This window comes from Anser cygnoides, chromosome 3 (assembly GCF_040182565.1).
Source record: "Anser cygnoides isolate HZ-2024a breed goose chromosome 3, Taihu_goose_T2T_genome, whole genome shotgun sequence".
NCBI lineage: Eukaryota > Metazoa > Chordata > Aves > Anseriformes > Anatidae > Anser > Anser cygnoides.
Window position 1 is genome coordinate 96478611 of NC_089875.1, and position 15620 is coordinate 96494230.

At 37.0% G+C, this 15620-nt stretch overlaps 1 protein-coding gene across 23 annotated transcripts in view; it reads left to right on the forward strand.

Moving 5' to 3' along the window:
• DST (dystonin) overlaps positions 1-15620 on the forward strand; it is a 298953-nt gene that overhangs the window by 240676 nt on the left and 42657 nt on the right. For all 23 annotated transcript variants that reach the window (XM_066994752.1, XM_066994757.1, XM_066994753.1 and 20 more), the window contains 9 exons: positions 2558-2677; positions 2851-2958; positions 4684-4902; positions 7918-8121; positions 11020-11251; positions 11597-11823; positions 12523-12645; positions 13284-13385; positions 15358-15459. In XM_066994752.1, the coding sequence (XP_066850853.1) occupies positions 2558-2677; positions 2851-2958; positions 4684-4902; positions 7918-8121; positions 11020-11251; positions 11597-11823; positions 12523-12645; positions 13284-13385; positions 15358-15459 (1437 nt within the window). The remainder of the gene's footprint in view (positions 1-2557; positions 2678-2850; positions 2959-4683; positions 4903-7917; positions 8122-11019; positions 11252-11596; positions 11824-12522; positions 12646-13283; positions 13386-15357; positions 15460-15620) is intronic.

The following is a 15620-nucleotide window of genomic DNA, read 5'->3' on the forward strand; positions in this document are numbered from 1 at the left end:
TCACACCACCCCGGTATACTCCCATGTACTACATCCCATGGTTAAGTGGCTTAACGTGTTTCCAGTGAAGGACAAGCTGCTCTCCATTTTGCTCAGAGATTGACCATGCATAATAAAAAATGTTTTTGGAGAAGCTGATGCTTTGTAAGCTTACCCTGCAGCTACTTTAAGTACCTATACTATTAAAAATTTCTGGGTGGAGGACAAAGCCACCGAGAACATGAGGGCTCAATGGAACTAGTGTGGTTTTTCTGATAGACATTACTGGGCTGAGGTGACAAACGCAGTAAGCTATATGAATGGCTAAGCATATTGTTTCGTGTTGTAAGCAGAGGCTTGAAAGCTTAATAAACCAATGCAGATCCTCCCAAATGGATAGAATTATCTAAGAGAGAAATTCAGCTGCATGTTTTCATCCTTATTTCTCAATGCTAAAGGTACTGGTCAGTATCTTACCCCAGCGCAAAGGGTGCTGCAAGGAAACAGGTCATATTCTGCGGTTGACTTACTTGTTTTTTACTCTAAAGCAGCCACAAAGAATGCTTTACAAAACATTCAGAGAGCAAATCACAATGCTGCCATATTCACAAGACAGTCTTTCCTGGTTAGAAGAAGTAGTACCACAATGAACTATGGTTGGTTAAACTGTGTAGGGATGAAATAGATGATTTTATAGTGACTTAAATGAAGTCATGGCTCTCAAAAATAACTCTGCCAGGCATAATGGAAAAAAATCTCTTTGAATTTTGGATGCAGAGAGCACCAATTTTACACTTTTTGTTCCTTAATGTTATTTATATGTGCACATTGCAAATTTGAAACCTCTACCCTCATCAAATGGAGTTTAGAGTCCAGTCCTTCCTCACTTCTATGGAATCTGGATGTTTCAGTGCCATGCCTTGATTTTATTATTTCCGTTCAATATTTGATCAATATTACTGAGATGCCCATCAATATTTGGTCTCAGCAAATCACACTGCAGTTAGTTTGTACCTCTAACACATTTGACATCATGTTCATTTCATTTACTCGGGTCATAAATAGATGGGCTTCCAAAGAGCTTGGTTGTGAAATGCAGTTTCTAAAGTCAGGATTTAAACACCACTGGTGGATGTGCTTTGTGCTAATGTTTACAGTGCTAATTGTTTCCGAACATACCTTTCTGTTGGGAAGTCACAATATTTAGGACAAAACTTTCTTTCTTTTACTTTAAATGAGAAATGACATATAGTGAAAAAGAATGTTTGTGCTCTCTTTCATGTAACAAATGGATTAAATAAGGCTGAAAAAGATTGACTCATAAAGAAAGAAATCTCAGAACTGCTTCTTTTGTTTTTGCGTGACTCATAATTAACCACTAAGACAAGAGTGATTTAGTGGTAAAGCGAACTCCAGCTCTGTTCCAGGAGCAACGCTGTCATGGTTCTACAGCCACAAATGCACAGACCATCAGATTTAAAAGACAAGAGGGACTGAGTGCGGTCAGAAAGAGACTTCTGAAGAAAGCGTGGTAGTCAACAACACAAGTAACAAGTTCTGACCTAAAATGTCCTAACAGACTTTCAGAATAACTCAGAGCCATGATAATCTTCATCTAACTGTAGCAGGGATCAGCGTTTTAGAAAAAAAGTAGTTAGTTCTTTGTAGTTTCTGTGATGACTGTTTTGTGTATCTGACCATCCTGCATAACGTGGCTGAAGCTCAGAGCTGCCTCGAGTATTACAATATGTATGTGCTAAGATGCATGCCTAGAAACTTGAGCATAAGATACAATACATGATTTTTAAAAATTTTCTCAGCAAGTTCTTACTTTTCAGCAGAATTGGATCCCCGGGTACTTCTTTTCAGGATCTCTTACTCTCCTTTTCAAATTAGTAAGAAAAAGATCCTCTAAATCCTCTAATTACCTTAGTGCTTCAAGGTAATTTTTGAAACATTGAAGTGTTGACTAACAGGATTCAGAAGTTAATCTTTTAGTGAAAGGACTGGCTGCACCCAAATGCCCCAGAGTATTTTCAAATTTAATCCATGGTCTAGATTTAGATGAAATCCTGTCTTTTCTGGATTCAGTGTTTTTTTTTCATTGACTTAGTTGAATTGTGATTGTTTCACCTTAATCATTTAATATCAAGGCAGCTTTTAAGATCAAAAAGATACCATCAAACAGCTATTTCTTAGGGTAATTACAACAGGAGCAGTAATAATAAATACAGAGATGGTAAAGACATGAAAGTTGAATAAAAAGAAACAATTCAGTTAAAATTATGAAATCATAACCCTTTTAATTTTCGTATGTCTGTTAGAGAGCTGTAGGCTTTGGAAAAATACACTTCCATTGCTTTGTCATGCTTATGAATTAAGCTGATTTTATTACAATCCCTCAGAACCATTTTGGGCTTTGTATTTAATTTATATAAAAAACTTATATGGAAAGTGAACTGCCATCTTTCTACCAATTCAAAAGTATGCTTTTTAATCTCCTTTAAAATTTTTGAAACAGTCATTCTAATTTCACGTATATAGAATCACCGAACTAATTCATGTCTCCCTCATTTAGTTTGATCAAGCAGCTGATGCTGAGCTCGCCTGGATTGGAGAAACAGAAAAGAAACTGATGTCTCTGGGTGATATTAGGCTTGAGCAAGACCAGACCACAGCTCAGCTACAAGTTCAAAAGGTAAAAGAAATGCATTTCCAACTGTCACGTTAATTATTGGCCAGCACGCTCTCCATCTAGAAAATGTACTAGCGTGATTAAATTTTCTGTCCATCATAATGCACTTCAAAAATAGTTTTTGCTCCATGTACTCTTTATTTTTTATTGCTGACCAGTTCTTATTGTGTTTCAAGGCTTTTACCATGGAGATCTTGCGACACAAGGATACTATAGATGAACTTGTTAAATCTGGGGATAAGATAATGAACACATGCACTGAAGAAGAGAAACAGACCATAAAGGTAAAGTTCCATAAGTTTGCAGCTACAGTGGACGTGAAGATAATATATAAGTAGGAAGATTCCTATTACGTATCCTTTGAAATACTAATAAAAAAGCATTAATTACATCCATTTTTAGTCTGAGGTTTGTAACACCAGAAGAAATGCTGTTGTGTATCTCTATTCTTCCTTCAGGATGTTCAAAGAGCAAGCACTGCGTATTTACTTCACTGTCTGACACTGCTTTGTAGCCCCATTTGTCTCTGGCGTGGTAAATAGTGTTTTAGCCAATGAGATGATTGAGTGAGTAGGTATTAGTCAGCTGGGGTGATGCGTGTGGAATCTGGCTGTTTGTCTTCCTCGCTTCTCTTGGGTCTGTGAAGCTCCGGCTGGGCGTGTGCATTTCTGTGCCCCATTCAATGGCTGGCACCTCAGTGTGAATCTTTACTTTCATTTCTGATGATTTCAGTGTGAGCCTTGTTCTTCTTTGCCAAGAATATTCCATCCTGTTGACTAACACAGACTATGAAAGGCGTTCTTATGCATTTATTTATATGTACACACAGAGCCTGAGGTTGGGGGCTGACAGAACATATAAACGTATCTATACATGTGCATACACACATGCAGATCTTTCCTACTGGCATTTTATAATGGATTTTTTTTTTTTTGGTGCTAAGTTGTGGATATGTTATGTGAATGATGTGCCTGGATATGTTATGTGAATTGGGCCCTTCCAGTGACCAACAGTACTTCACTAATTGTGCTCTGCTGCAGCATCTCTGAATAAATTTGATTTGCTCTTAAGTGAATTTAAAATAGATGAGATATTCAGTCTATTAAAATGTAGTCATAAGGGAGAGCAATTTTAGGTGGGTCCCTGTTGAATATATGCATTAGTCAAAAATACTGTGTGTGTTAGGCTGTTTTGTCCTTTGGATAGCATCTCTATACGTAATTTACATGCAAGACATAACAAATGAAACGATAGTTTGTTCTGCCAAAAAATATTTTTTGCTTCACATTCAATGGCTTATTTATATGTTTAGTTTTTCCAAGGCTAGTATTTACATGCATTGCTGCATGTTATATTTCATGGAAATGATAACATGGGCAGTCCTCCACAGGAAGAATGTATAGCTCGTTGATGCTTTTGTTATCATATCCCCAAACAGAGTAGGTTTGTAATGTTTAAACCTTGTAGTTCCATCATATTATTAATGGCAACACATCCTCATTAATTAATGTATGATAACCTGGAAAATAATGTGGTTTCTGTGGAAAGTTTGTAAGCTACAAGCAGGACAGCATACTCTATTCTCTTATCAGATTTTCAAAAGCCAGATTTTTGTGCACTGTTCGTGATGCTTTGATTCAGAAATGCTGTGGAAAACTTAGCTTCTGCCAAGTGCTGCTGAAGATGGGTGCCTTTTGTAAGGAACTGGGGCTACAACGTGCAGTCAGATAATCTGCAGCTTGACTGGAAGTCCTGTGAATGGTGTTGTTTGTAAATATCAGATATTGTTAAACGTATTTTAATTAATTTGAAAGCACCGTGCCAAATCCAGATCTCCCACGATATTGATTCTTTCCTCTAAACACTCTGGTCCTGTAGAAATACAATCAAAACATAGATTTGGTTCGCTGCGGTTTGGTGCTATAATTATCAAAGACTGTTTAGAAATCAGGGTAATAGACATGTGGAAAGACAGACATTGCTTTTTTTTTGTTAATATTATTTTACAGAAAAAACTGGAAAGCCTGTTACAGAAATATGATACAGTCTGTCAAATGAACTCTGAGAGAAACCTCCAGCTGGAACGGGCTCAGTCTCTGGTTAATCAGTTCTGGGAGACTTATGAAGAGCTTTGGCCATGGTTAACTGAAACAGAAATGATCATCTCTCAGCTTCCTGCACCAGCCCTTGAATATGAAACTTTAAAGCAACAACAAGAAGAGCATCGGGTAAGAATTTTGCTGTTTAAAAAAAAATAAAGTGTGAAAGGCTAAGTTGTATTCTGCTTAGAACTGTGGAGTTACTCTAGTGAGTACTTATAACCCAGACAGTTATACTTCTATTGAAGAAAGTTATTTAAAATAATAATAGTAAATGCCTCTACTGTTACCCAAACTCTGCACACAAACAAGATTGTCTGGGAAGGGAGCAAACAATGTATAACCATAGAAGAGGGCTAAAGGGGAAAAAATGCCATTATAGTGACAGATCTGAGCATACAAAAGCTGATAGCTTAGAAGTGTATTTAAAAGTAAGCAGTATTGGAACAAACTGAACCCATAAACAGAAAGAACAGAAATTGGATGATGTAGAAAGAACCAAGAAAAGGTAATAGGAGACTACAGAAAGAACTGGAGTACCTGCTGTCAGCCTGCTGAAACTGAAATGTCTGTGTATACAATCTGTATACAAGTAAGCATGTATATTGACCTCATGTACATATTTTGAAAAGTGGCATTTGTTTTGTTGATATCCTGGGAACTAAAGACTGATAATTCTAGGCCCAAGAATTCAGTGCTTTGGCTCCAGCCAGCCCCATAACCATTTCTCACATATAGTATGCTTGTTATGTAATAATGAAAAGAAATAATTGTTTAACATAACATCGCAAAATAGAGGGAATGTTGTTGTGGGCTGGACTCCATATGGGCTTTCTTACACAGAGGAATAATCAGTCAGCTGGGATAAAAATCTGTATGCTTCATAGATGGCTACTAGTATTACATGGCATCAGGTTTATCCCACCAGTGTTAAAAGCCTGCAGATTTTAGCACGTGCAAAGCCCATATTCCTACTGGAGGTACCTGGCTCTCCTTGCAGAGCACGGAGTGACTACTTGTGGGCTTCTTTAATTTTAGCTGTTTCAATTAAGTGACTCAAGTTAGATAGGGTGAAACCTGGCTTCAAATTCTTGTTTACTCTGAGACCAGTGAATGAAGATGTGCCACTTTGATACACTGGTAAACACGGGGTTCACTCGTTTGTGTCCACAAAGAACAAACATTCTCTGCAAACACTAGGTATATAATAGGAGTTTTACGAACTGTCTTGATTAGTCACCATGAACCAAATCACACTGCTTTACTTATAGGTTTGGTCCCCATCTACTTTAATCATTCTGCTTGCTTGAGAGGCCCTTCATCTGGGCTTGTATTTTTGCATTTTCCCTGGGCTATGCCATTAGCAGAGATTTGTTTAAGTAGAAGATTAATGTCTGGCAATTTTAACACGTAATCTGATCTGAAATGCTTGTTTACTGGAATTGTTTACCCAATCATAGATCATGGCAAAGACCAGATCATTTGTAGTAATACTGAAAAAAAAAAAGGGTTCCGAATATGAATAGTTTTCTATATTCCCTTATATTTCATATATATTCACTTATATTATCATGCAGTTAATTGGTTTGAATTTAGCTTTTGGCAGAGTGACAGTACCAGCATCGTAAGGTTTGGACCTCGAAATGGGGACTCTGGGGATCTATTTGTGCACAAACATAAAATACATAAGATGATTTTCTAAAAACTTTACAACCATTCTTAGTTTAGCTTTTTCCTCTTGTGCTAAGCAATATTATTTGTCTTGGTGCAAGACATACAAGTAGACTTCCATTCTCAGTAAGTATCTGGGGTCAGATTTTTTTTTTTTTTTGTATTTTCATTGCTATTCCTTCATCAGGAAACAGTGGTTTGTCATGGTCAATGTCTGTTCAATCTTCCCAACCTCTCCTCTTCCAGGGAGGAGCAAGGAAGCAAGCCAGTAACAGGATTCCTTTTTAAGGGAAGGACCTCAGCTGAGGAGAAGAGGATTTATTTACACTGAGACTGATACAAGCCCTTTTCTGTGTCTTCATTAATTTAAACAAACCCTAAGCTAGGAGGAGCAGAGCATGTGCCTGCTCCAGCCTCTCACGTTCCTGCGCAGTGGCTCTAGGCTAGAAATGCGTGGAGTTCACAGCACTGAGAGGGACAGTGCCTCAACAGACAGTGGGATTTTTCAGAAAAGGAAAGGATGAGCTAAGCAAATAAATAAAACTGGAGGGAAGGGTTGGGCTACTCCCCCCTCCAAATCTTTCCCTTTTGTCACATCTGTGGTTGCAAGTAAACAAAACCAAAATAAGTAGTCAAGTCAGCAGACAGAACGGTTACCTTGTGACCTTTCAGGCCCACCAGTCTCTACCCAGTTTACTGCAGTTTTGACTTATTTCAGGGGTGGACGATGAGAGTGAGTAGGTAGATGAGATCAAATGTAATGTACGTATTAATTACTTGTTAAACATTGCGTCCTTGAAGTAACAGCACTGTTGGGAAGACAGAGTGGTCTGGTGGCCGCAGGGGAGACTGCTAAACCTGGTTGACTGTTCTCTGCTGATCTGTCTTCATTGTCCTCTGTCATTATCCTCTGTCCTTTTCACTGGTTTCTTTGACCCCCTCTTTGTGCTAGTTTCCTGTTCTTAAGTCAAGGACAATTTGCATTAATATTCTTGTAATGTCAATACCTCTTTCTCTGACGCTCTTCAATGGAAGTCTTCGTGATAAGTAGCAAATATCAACATGAAAATGTATAAACATAGTGGTGTTATGCAAATGTTTGGAATATGGTTGCCATTTCTGTCATTATAGCTTCTAAAAACGACGAGGAGTGCCTGTTGCCAGCATCATGTGCATAGCTGGCACCTTGCATCCTACACGTAATGATAGCCCTACAGGAGGAGGGATATGCCCTACTGGGCCTTGCCAGTGCATCTGTAATTGTGATGTTTCACGGCTGGCTAGCTTGGTGTTGGAAAGGGCGCCATCACTGGCAGAGCAGTCATTAACTTTATTTGATGCTATTTGTGCTTTACATTAAGATGACGGGTATTTGTTTGGAATTTCTTGCCAGCTGGATGTGTTAGAAGTGTGGACAGCTGTAATGTGGTGGTGTAAGCGTAAGAAACTGATAAGTTGTTTCGTTTGTTATAGCAACTGCGTGAGCTGATTGCTGAACACAAGCCTCATATAGATAAGATGAACAAAACCGGGCCTCAATTGCTGGAGCTGAGCCCAGGAGAAGGTTTTTCTATCCAAGAGAAATATGTGGCAGCTGACACCCTTTACAGTAAAATTAAGGAAGATGTCAAAAAGCGAGCTTTGGCGCTGGATGAAGCCATTTCTCAGTGTACCCAGGTATCAGTTTAAGTTTAAAGTATAATTGGATTCATTCAAATGGAAAGATACACAGACATTATCATCTTATATGTATATATCAAGACTAAACTGCTGTTTTATCTGGATTTTTCAACTAAATGGCCTGTGAATGTTCATATCACTGCTCATGGCGCTGATTTTTTTTTTTTTGAGGGTTTATAATTTTATATATTGGTCACTGTTATGATGATTCTGTTGCAGTTGAAAGTGTTCCTGCTTCTCAATGTCAAAGTTAAAAAACAAAAAAAAAAAAGAAAAAAGGAACATTTAGTCTAAAAATGTGGGATTTTCAGTTTATTCTGTTTCTTTTTACAGGTCTGTTACTAGCTGATGCTTTGTTAGTTGATATTGTTGTCACTATTAATCAGTTAGCTTACATAAAGTTATATCTAGCACTTGGCAGCTTTAGTTACAGTCCTTTACCGATGGAACTAGAGGGTACTTCAGCGGTAACAGCATTTGCTCTTTATTGTAGACCCTACAGGAACTTACTGTAATTTATGCTTGAACTGTTTTATAAAAGTATTGTGAGCAAAGTTAGACTTCACAAAATGTCATCGTAAGCAGAAAATTCAGATCAAGTCCCTAACTGCTGTGCATCTTAGGTTCATCACTCTGTGGAATGAACCTTGATAGAGTATTGTTAGGTATCAGATCCTAGAGATTACTAGATATTAGATTAATTGTCATTATATCCTAACTGAAATTTTTTCATTTGACAACAAATTCAGAAAAAAAACCCAACCTCATTAAACTGTGTACATGAACACAAAAACCTGAATAAAAATACTGTGTTCTGTACTGCTGTTTTTATGATAACTTCCCCTTTTATTTTGTTGGCTGGAAATTAAGTGCTATATTTCTGCTCAGGTCTAAAATACTAAATCAAGAAATAGACCTTAAAGTTCTCATCAAGTTTGCATTCTAAATAATTGTCTTCATAGGTCATGGTACTTAACACTGTGTTAACTAACCACTATAGACAAAATCTAAGAAGATAAGGGAAAAAGGTGACATCAGATGTCATCCTATTTTCGACCTGGTTATAGACATTATTATATTGTACTTTCAGTAGTTCTAAACAGCCTCCTTATTCACATCTCTGAAAGAAGCCTGATTATTTAGATTCAGTGTTTTTCTTTGTCATACATGCTCAGTCCTCCCCCAGTTTGCAGCTGTACGTTTGAAAACCAAGATGTTTGTTCAGTATTCGATCTGTTGTTTTGTATGTGATAGACGTTAACATGAAGAGCTTAAGTACAGAGAAGCGCAGAAGGCTAGGTACAGAAAGCAAGAATAAAAATGCATTCTTTGGTAACAGCTAGAATCAGATGTTGAAAGAACACTTAATTACTTATAAAATGAACCTTGAAGTATTTCATGTACATAAATGTATCCACAGATGAGAAAGCAAAACATTGGAATGTCCAGAATGTAATTTTATATAATCTCTTTTTTATTAAATATGTATCACCATACTCTATAGCATGGTGGATATGTCAGTGTTTGTCTAGACAGTCCTGGAAGAATAATTAGTTAAATCTTCAGGTTTCAAATTATGTTAAATTGCCTTATGTATCAAAGGCAGCATGTGAACTATGGAGCCAGAATGAGAGGTTATAATGACTTCCCTTTCTTCCTTTTAAGTTCTAAAACACCTTGTCTCAGTCATTGAAGAGTAAAGTGAGGCCCACTGAGTGCACTGACAATTTAAAAATGCAATATGTGTGCCCTAGAATTAGACCTGGATATTGCCAATTTAATTTCAGGTTGAATCACTTCTGTAAGGTTTTGTTGCCACAATCAGTTTTACAGAAATCTTGAAGAAATCTGCTTACCTTTACGTATTATTGCATTTTGAGAGCTTGTGTGATATTCACACTTCTGGTGAAAACAGGTAGCATCAGTCTGAGTCTGTAACACTAGTCTGAGTCAGATTTGAAGCGGGTTGTACACTGGGAATAAGCAATTACATTTGTTTTGCCCATATTCCTCTAAAAACAAAGGCTGTATCTGTTTGTTTGTGTAGGGTAGGTAACCCTGTTTTGCTGTACTTTTTCTAGCACTGTTCCCAAGAGTAGTCAAGAGTGCTCTTTGTAGATCCTGCTGGATCAGTAGTTCTACCCACAAGTTACCAATTTCTGTTACTTGGAAAGGGCATGGTGGTAAGCTGGTTTTAGCAATCTGTATGGATCCGAAGACATGTATTAGAACTTAACTTGGGACCAGTACGGATGAACCATGCTAATTAACAAAGATGTAGCTGAGTTTCTGGGCATCTGGGCTCAAGTCATATTTGACCTGAGTCAAATATGGGTGAAGGCAATACTTGCTGTTGTGTGCTTTTAGTTGCAGAAGGAAATGCACATTTGCTTCACTAATGAGCACCACCTGGGCACCAGGCAAATGTCTTATTGAATGACCTTAAATATCAAATTTTAATCAGTGGTTATATGAGATATGTTGGTCCTGATATGGAAATACATGTATTTAATATTAAGGTGAATATATTTCTAAAATGGTGAAATCAGAAAGCCAGGACTGTCCAAAATAAGATAGAAAGTGATGCTCTAACTCTGCAGGACTACAGGCAGGTAGGTGCTGCCATGTGTAAAGCATTTTCAGATGGAGTGTCTCTGAACTAAACCCAGACTTCATACTAAAATTCAGAGGAAGTACCGTTTTGCAAGGTCATGTTTTTAATTTAGATATTAAAAGAGGGGGAGAGCCACTGGGGGGTATTGCAAGTTGCATGTATATAACAAGAGATATTAAATATGTCAATTTTAAAGTACCTTATTCCAAGAGAACTTTCAGATGCAATTTTTCAAATGTTTTTCTTCTATCCCTTACTTGTGTTCTTCACCACCCTCCCAGTTTCATGACAAGATAGATCCAACTCTTGAGAGTCTGAAACGCATAGTTGAACGTCTGAGGCAGCCACCTTCAATCTCAGCAGAGGTTGAGAAGATTAAAGAGCAAATCAGTGAAAATAAGAATGTGTCAATGGATCTGGAAAAACTTCAGCCGGTCTATGAGACGCTTAAACAGCGAGGGGAGGAAATGATTGCGCGCTCAGAAGGAGCAGACAAGGATATATCTGCTAAAGGTAGTAGAGTGAGGAAAGGTACATGTAGTGGAAATGCAGGAAGCTGCATCACATAAAGCTCTTCAGTTTTGATGCTCACTAATCTGGGGATTGTGTTCTTCTGAAGAAGCTGTGAAAGATATAAAAAAGCAAGGCATTGTTTTAATAGTTGTGGACCTGACCTTTGTTTTAATTTTAAATGCCTTGTTGGTTGTTTCCACTTAACATCTTAAAAAGTCCTGTAAAGAAACAGTTTTAAAGTCTAAATTTTAAAATGTTCACATATGTTTCTGCTGTAGAACTGTAGAGATATTTATGGCCAAGAATTGTTTGCCAAGGTAGTAATTTAGTTCCTTTGTTGTTTAGCTGTTCAAGATAAACTAGACCAAATGGTCCTCATTTGGCAAGACATCCAGACCTTGACTGAGGAAAGGGAGGCCAAATTGTTGGACGTAATGGAACTAGCTGAAAAGTTTTGGTGTGATCATATGGCTCTTGTAGCTACTATTAAAGATACTCAGGACTTCATTCGAGAACTGGAGGGACCTGGAGTTGACCCATCTGTAGTCAAGCAACAGCAAGAAGCTGCTGAGGTCAGTACAAGTGTTCTGTTGATTTAAAATGTTCTATTCACACTATGCAGGGAAAAGATGGAATTGCTATGGAATACCACAGGAGATTTTTTTTTAGAGACAAAGGGGGATAATTACATAGAAATTTACTATAATGATATCTCAAGAGTCTATGGCAAATGATACGTATCAGTGCTTAATTGCAATGAGCATACAACTTGTGCTTGTCATTATATTTACATATCTGTGTATAAACATGTATAATACGCATGTCACTGAGACTTTTAAAAGTTACACATACTTTAGATTCCGAGTTAAACCTAACGTCTAAATGAAAGGGATACAGACGTGTGTATTATGCTCTAAGTCTGTAATTATTTATGCTGATAGCTAAAAATTTGAAAGTTGAATGATAACCTCTGAAAAAGAAAACATTCTGATTAAAGAAATCTAATTTAAAACTTCCTGTTTATTTCTCCCATCTCATACAAAATGACATCATTATCCACTGTTATAATTTAGACTGATGTCAGTTGATTTCACTCTGACACTGCAAAGGTCAGTGGCTGGTTAAGGATGCTTAAAATACAAGCATCCAAAAGTCCGGGCAACTTTAAAGAAACGAAAGTCACATACTGGTGTGTCTATCTTAAAAGCAAGCTCTACATAGATTATTAAATTTAGTATTGGCAGTGTTGGATTTTTTTTTTTCCTTTGTAGGCTGTTAAAGAAGAAATTGATGGATTGCAAGAAGAACTAGAAACAGTTGTGAGCCTTGGTTCTGAACTTAGAGCTGCTTGTGGGGAGCCTGACAAACCTATTGTCAACAAGAGTATAGATGAGGTATGGGAAATGCAGATGCTTAAATCTGTTACGTTAGATGCTTGTTCAGCTGAAAGTAGTATTCCCTGCCCCCCCAACAAATTCTGAAAATAAATTCCTTTTATTACTTTATGGATTCAATTTTTTTGTAGAAGACAATTTTTTTTGGTAAAAAATATTTACTGATTAATACAATAGATGACTATTTCTTGCAAAAGTAATGCTAGAATAAGCTGCATGTGTATTTGCTTTGTGCCAAGTAAGACATCTTAACTGAGACAATTCTGTTCACATGACTACAAAGGACTTTTGATTTCTCTCATGTCAAGTAATGTAAGTTTCTTTTAAGCTACCTTCATTGTAATGATGCAACTCCGAATGACTTCTTAATATTTCCCGTATTCACTATAATCCCTATATCAATAAAAATATAGTCAGTATTGAATTACACAGCTTCTGTAATACAAAACATGTAGTATAGTCTGAAGGAAACTAACTATGCAGCGATAGGGAGAACAAGAGTTTTAATATGGAATGAATATGAAATGTTCTTCGTTAATTTATTGGTGCTAGTGGGCAGTGACTTTTTATTTAGTGAATGTAAATTACGTGGCAGTAAAATGATTTTTGTTCATTGGAGCAAATTGCACTATTTGCAGCTGAACTCTGCTTGGGATGCCTTAAACAAAACATGGAAAGAGCGAGTGGACAAACTTGCTGAAGCCATGCAGGCAGCTGTTCAGTACCAAGATGGACTGCAGGTAAGTTGGTGTGATATACTTAACCCAGTCTTGAGTTAATGGGATTTAATGTGGTTGTATTAAAAATGCGATGGGATTTTGTAGGTTACACGTAATGTATCACTCTGATTATAGTGACTATTTTCTTCAGCAGGCAGGTATCTTTACTTATTTTTTTTTAAATTAGACATGAAATCTGTTGATTTCTTTTCTTCATGTTGTTCATACATTGCACGATGTTGAGATTCCAAGATAAAATCTCCTTGTTTATTGACGAGACCAGAGTTTTACTGATACCACACAAGTTCATAGTAATCCCGCTCATATTTTCTTGTGATAGGCCATTCACATGATAGGCAAGTTGTGACACATTTGCATGATCTGAAAGGAACAGAATATAGGTCTATAAACTCATTGTGGCTATTCTCCTTGAATGGAGGACAGTTAAAGAACTTATCTTTACTGTTTGTCAATTAAATACATAAGTTTGAATATTTGAAGAAAAAAAACATTGCTGGACTATTATAGTAGTAATTCATAGTATAATTTATCTAATCACAAATCTTCAGAAGATGTTCACTTTTTAAATCTGTAAGTAAAGATATCTTTTGTCTTTATGTGCTATATATTTGGTTGCAGGTTTCTTTGTAGGTTTTGGCTTAGCAACATCTCTCATCTTCTGTCAGTGGGTGGCTAGAAGATTGAAACATTTTAAAAGATTCCAAACATAATCGAATTTTGCAAAACTATTTTTTCTCAGTGGGATTAATGTCTGTCTTGGTTCATTGAATCCTTGAAATATAAAATTACAGTTTCACATGACACTGAGCAAGTTGTTTGTGTGTTCAGTGCAGATCTAGCAGCAGAACACTCCTGACTAATAATGCAATGTGCCTGTTTTCCAGTACACCTCATTATGTATTTTTCTCCCAGTACTCTTATATTCATGCTGTGCAGAGGCTGACGTGAAGGGTTATATTAGGAACATTGCCATTGGTTTAAGTGTTTTTTGTTTTCTGTGGCTGAACATTGTACAGGCTTGGTACTTTGTGAAAGAACTGTATTTAAATGCCTTTTGGTGCTCCTTGCAGTAGACAATATGAAAAGTGTTGTGGACAGATTGCTAGCTGTACTGCAGTTGCCTTATCTTATTGAGCTTGTTGGGTGAGGGCAGTTCTCATTTTCTCAGGCAACTATAGGCAGCTCTGATGAGCACTGCTAAGCCTTTTTCCATATTGGATCATGGTTAACAGGCAGGGGAAAAAGGGCCTAGCAGAGGTGTTTTTTCCCAATACTATTATACTATTACCCAGACGTATGTAGCTGTTGGTAATGTGTAAGTAGGCAATCCTTGAGCTTGTTCTGTGTTGTATCAGGAAAAAAAATAGTACCCACAAAGCCTCAGAATTGTGGGCACTTCATTTATTGTTTGAAAATTTAACTGTGTCATCCTACAGAGACTCAGTCAAGCTGAGTTATGGCTCTTACTACCAAATATGTACTTAATGGGTCTCCTTTCATGTTCCTTACACAGATAACATTGTTCTTCAATAAAAGTCCGATTCTTAATGATGATTAATAATCATAGTTGAAAATGTTATATTGTTCAGCCACAACTTGCCATCTTAGCTCCAAAAGAGTATGGAACATGGAACTGGGAGTTGATCTTGTATTTACTTCTCAGAGTGTGCATAAAAATTGCTGATCTTACTCAAGGAGTAAAGTGCTACTTAGCATGAGTACTGGTGGAATATTGCTGCTCACAGAAGCTCAGTTTGGCAGTATATACATTCTTGTAACCACTACATGGAGTACTATTTGATCCCTTGCCTTGTCTAGGTTGTAGGTTGCATTAAAGGCAACTATTTTATTTCAAAGAGCATAGCAATACTGTTCTGAAGTAAAATAAATTCTGGTATTTTACTTACTACAGCTTTTAACCATGATACTGTTTGTCTCTGCTCACACTTGAATTTCATGCTATGATTTTCAGGCAATATTTGACTGGGTAGACATTGCTGGCATCAAGTTAGCATCTATGTCCCCAGTTGGAACAGATCTGGAGACAGTGAAGCAGCAAACAGAGGAACTTAAGGTATGACTTAGCTATTTATTTCATTTGTATTTTCATCCGTCTGAATTTTCCTGCATTGTTTAGTGTTTTCCGCATTCTTCAAGACTGAGAAGCAATTTTCATTTTCAATTTTTAGTTTAAAAAAAAAACGAAAAGTAACTGTATGACAATTCCAACTAATG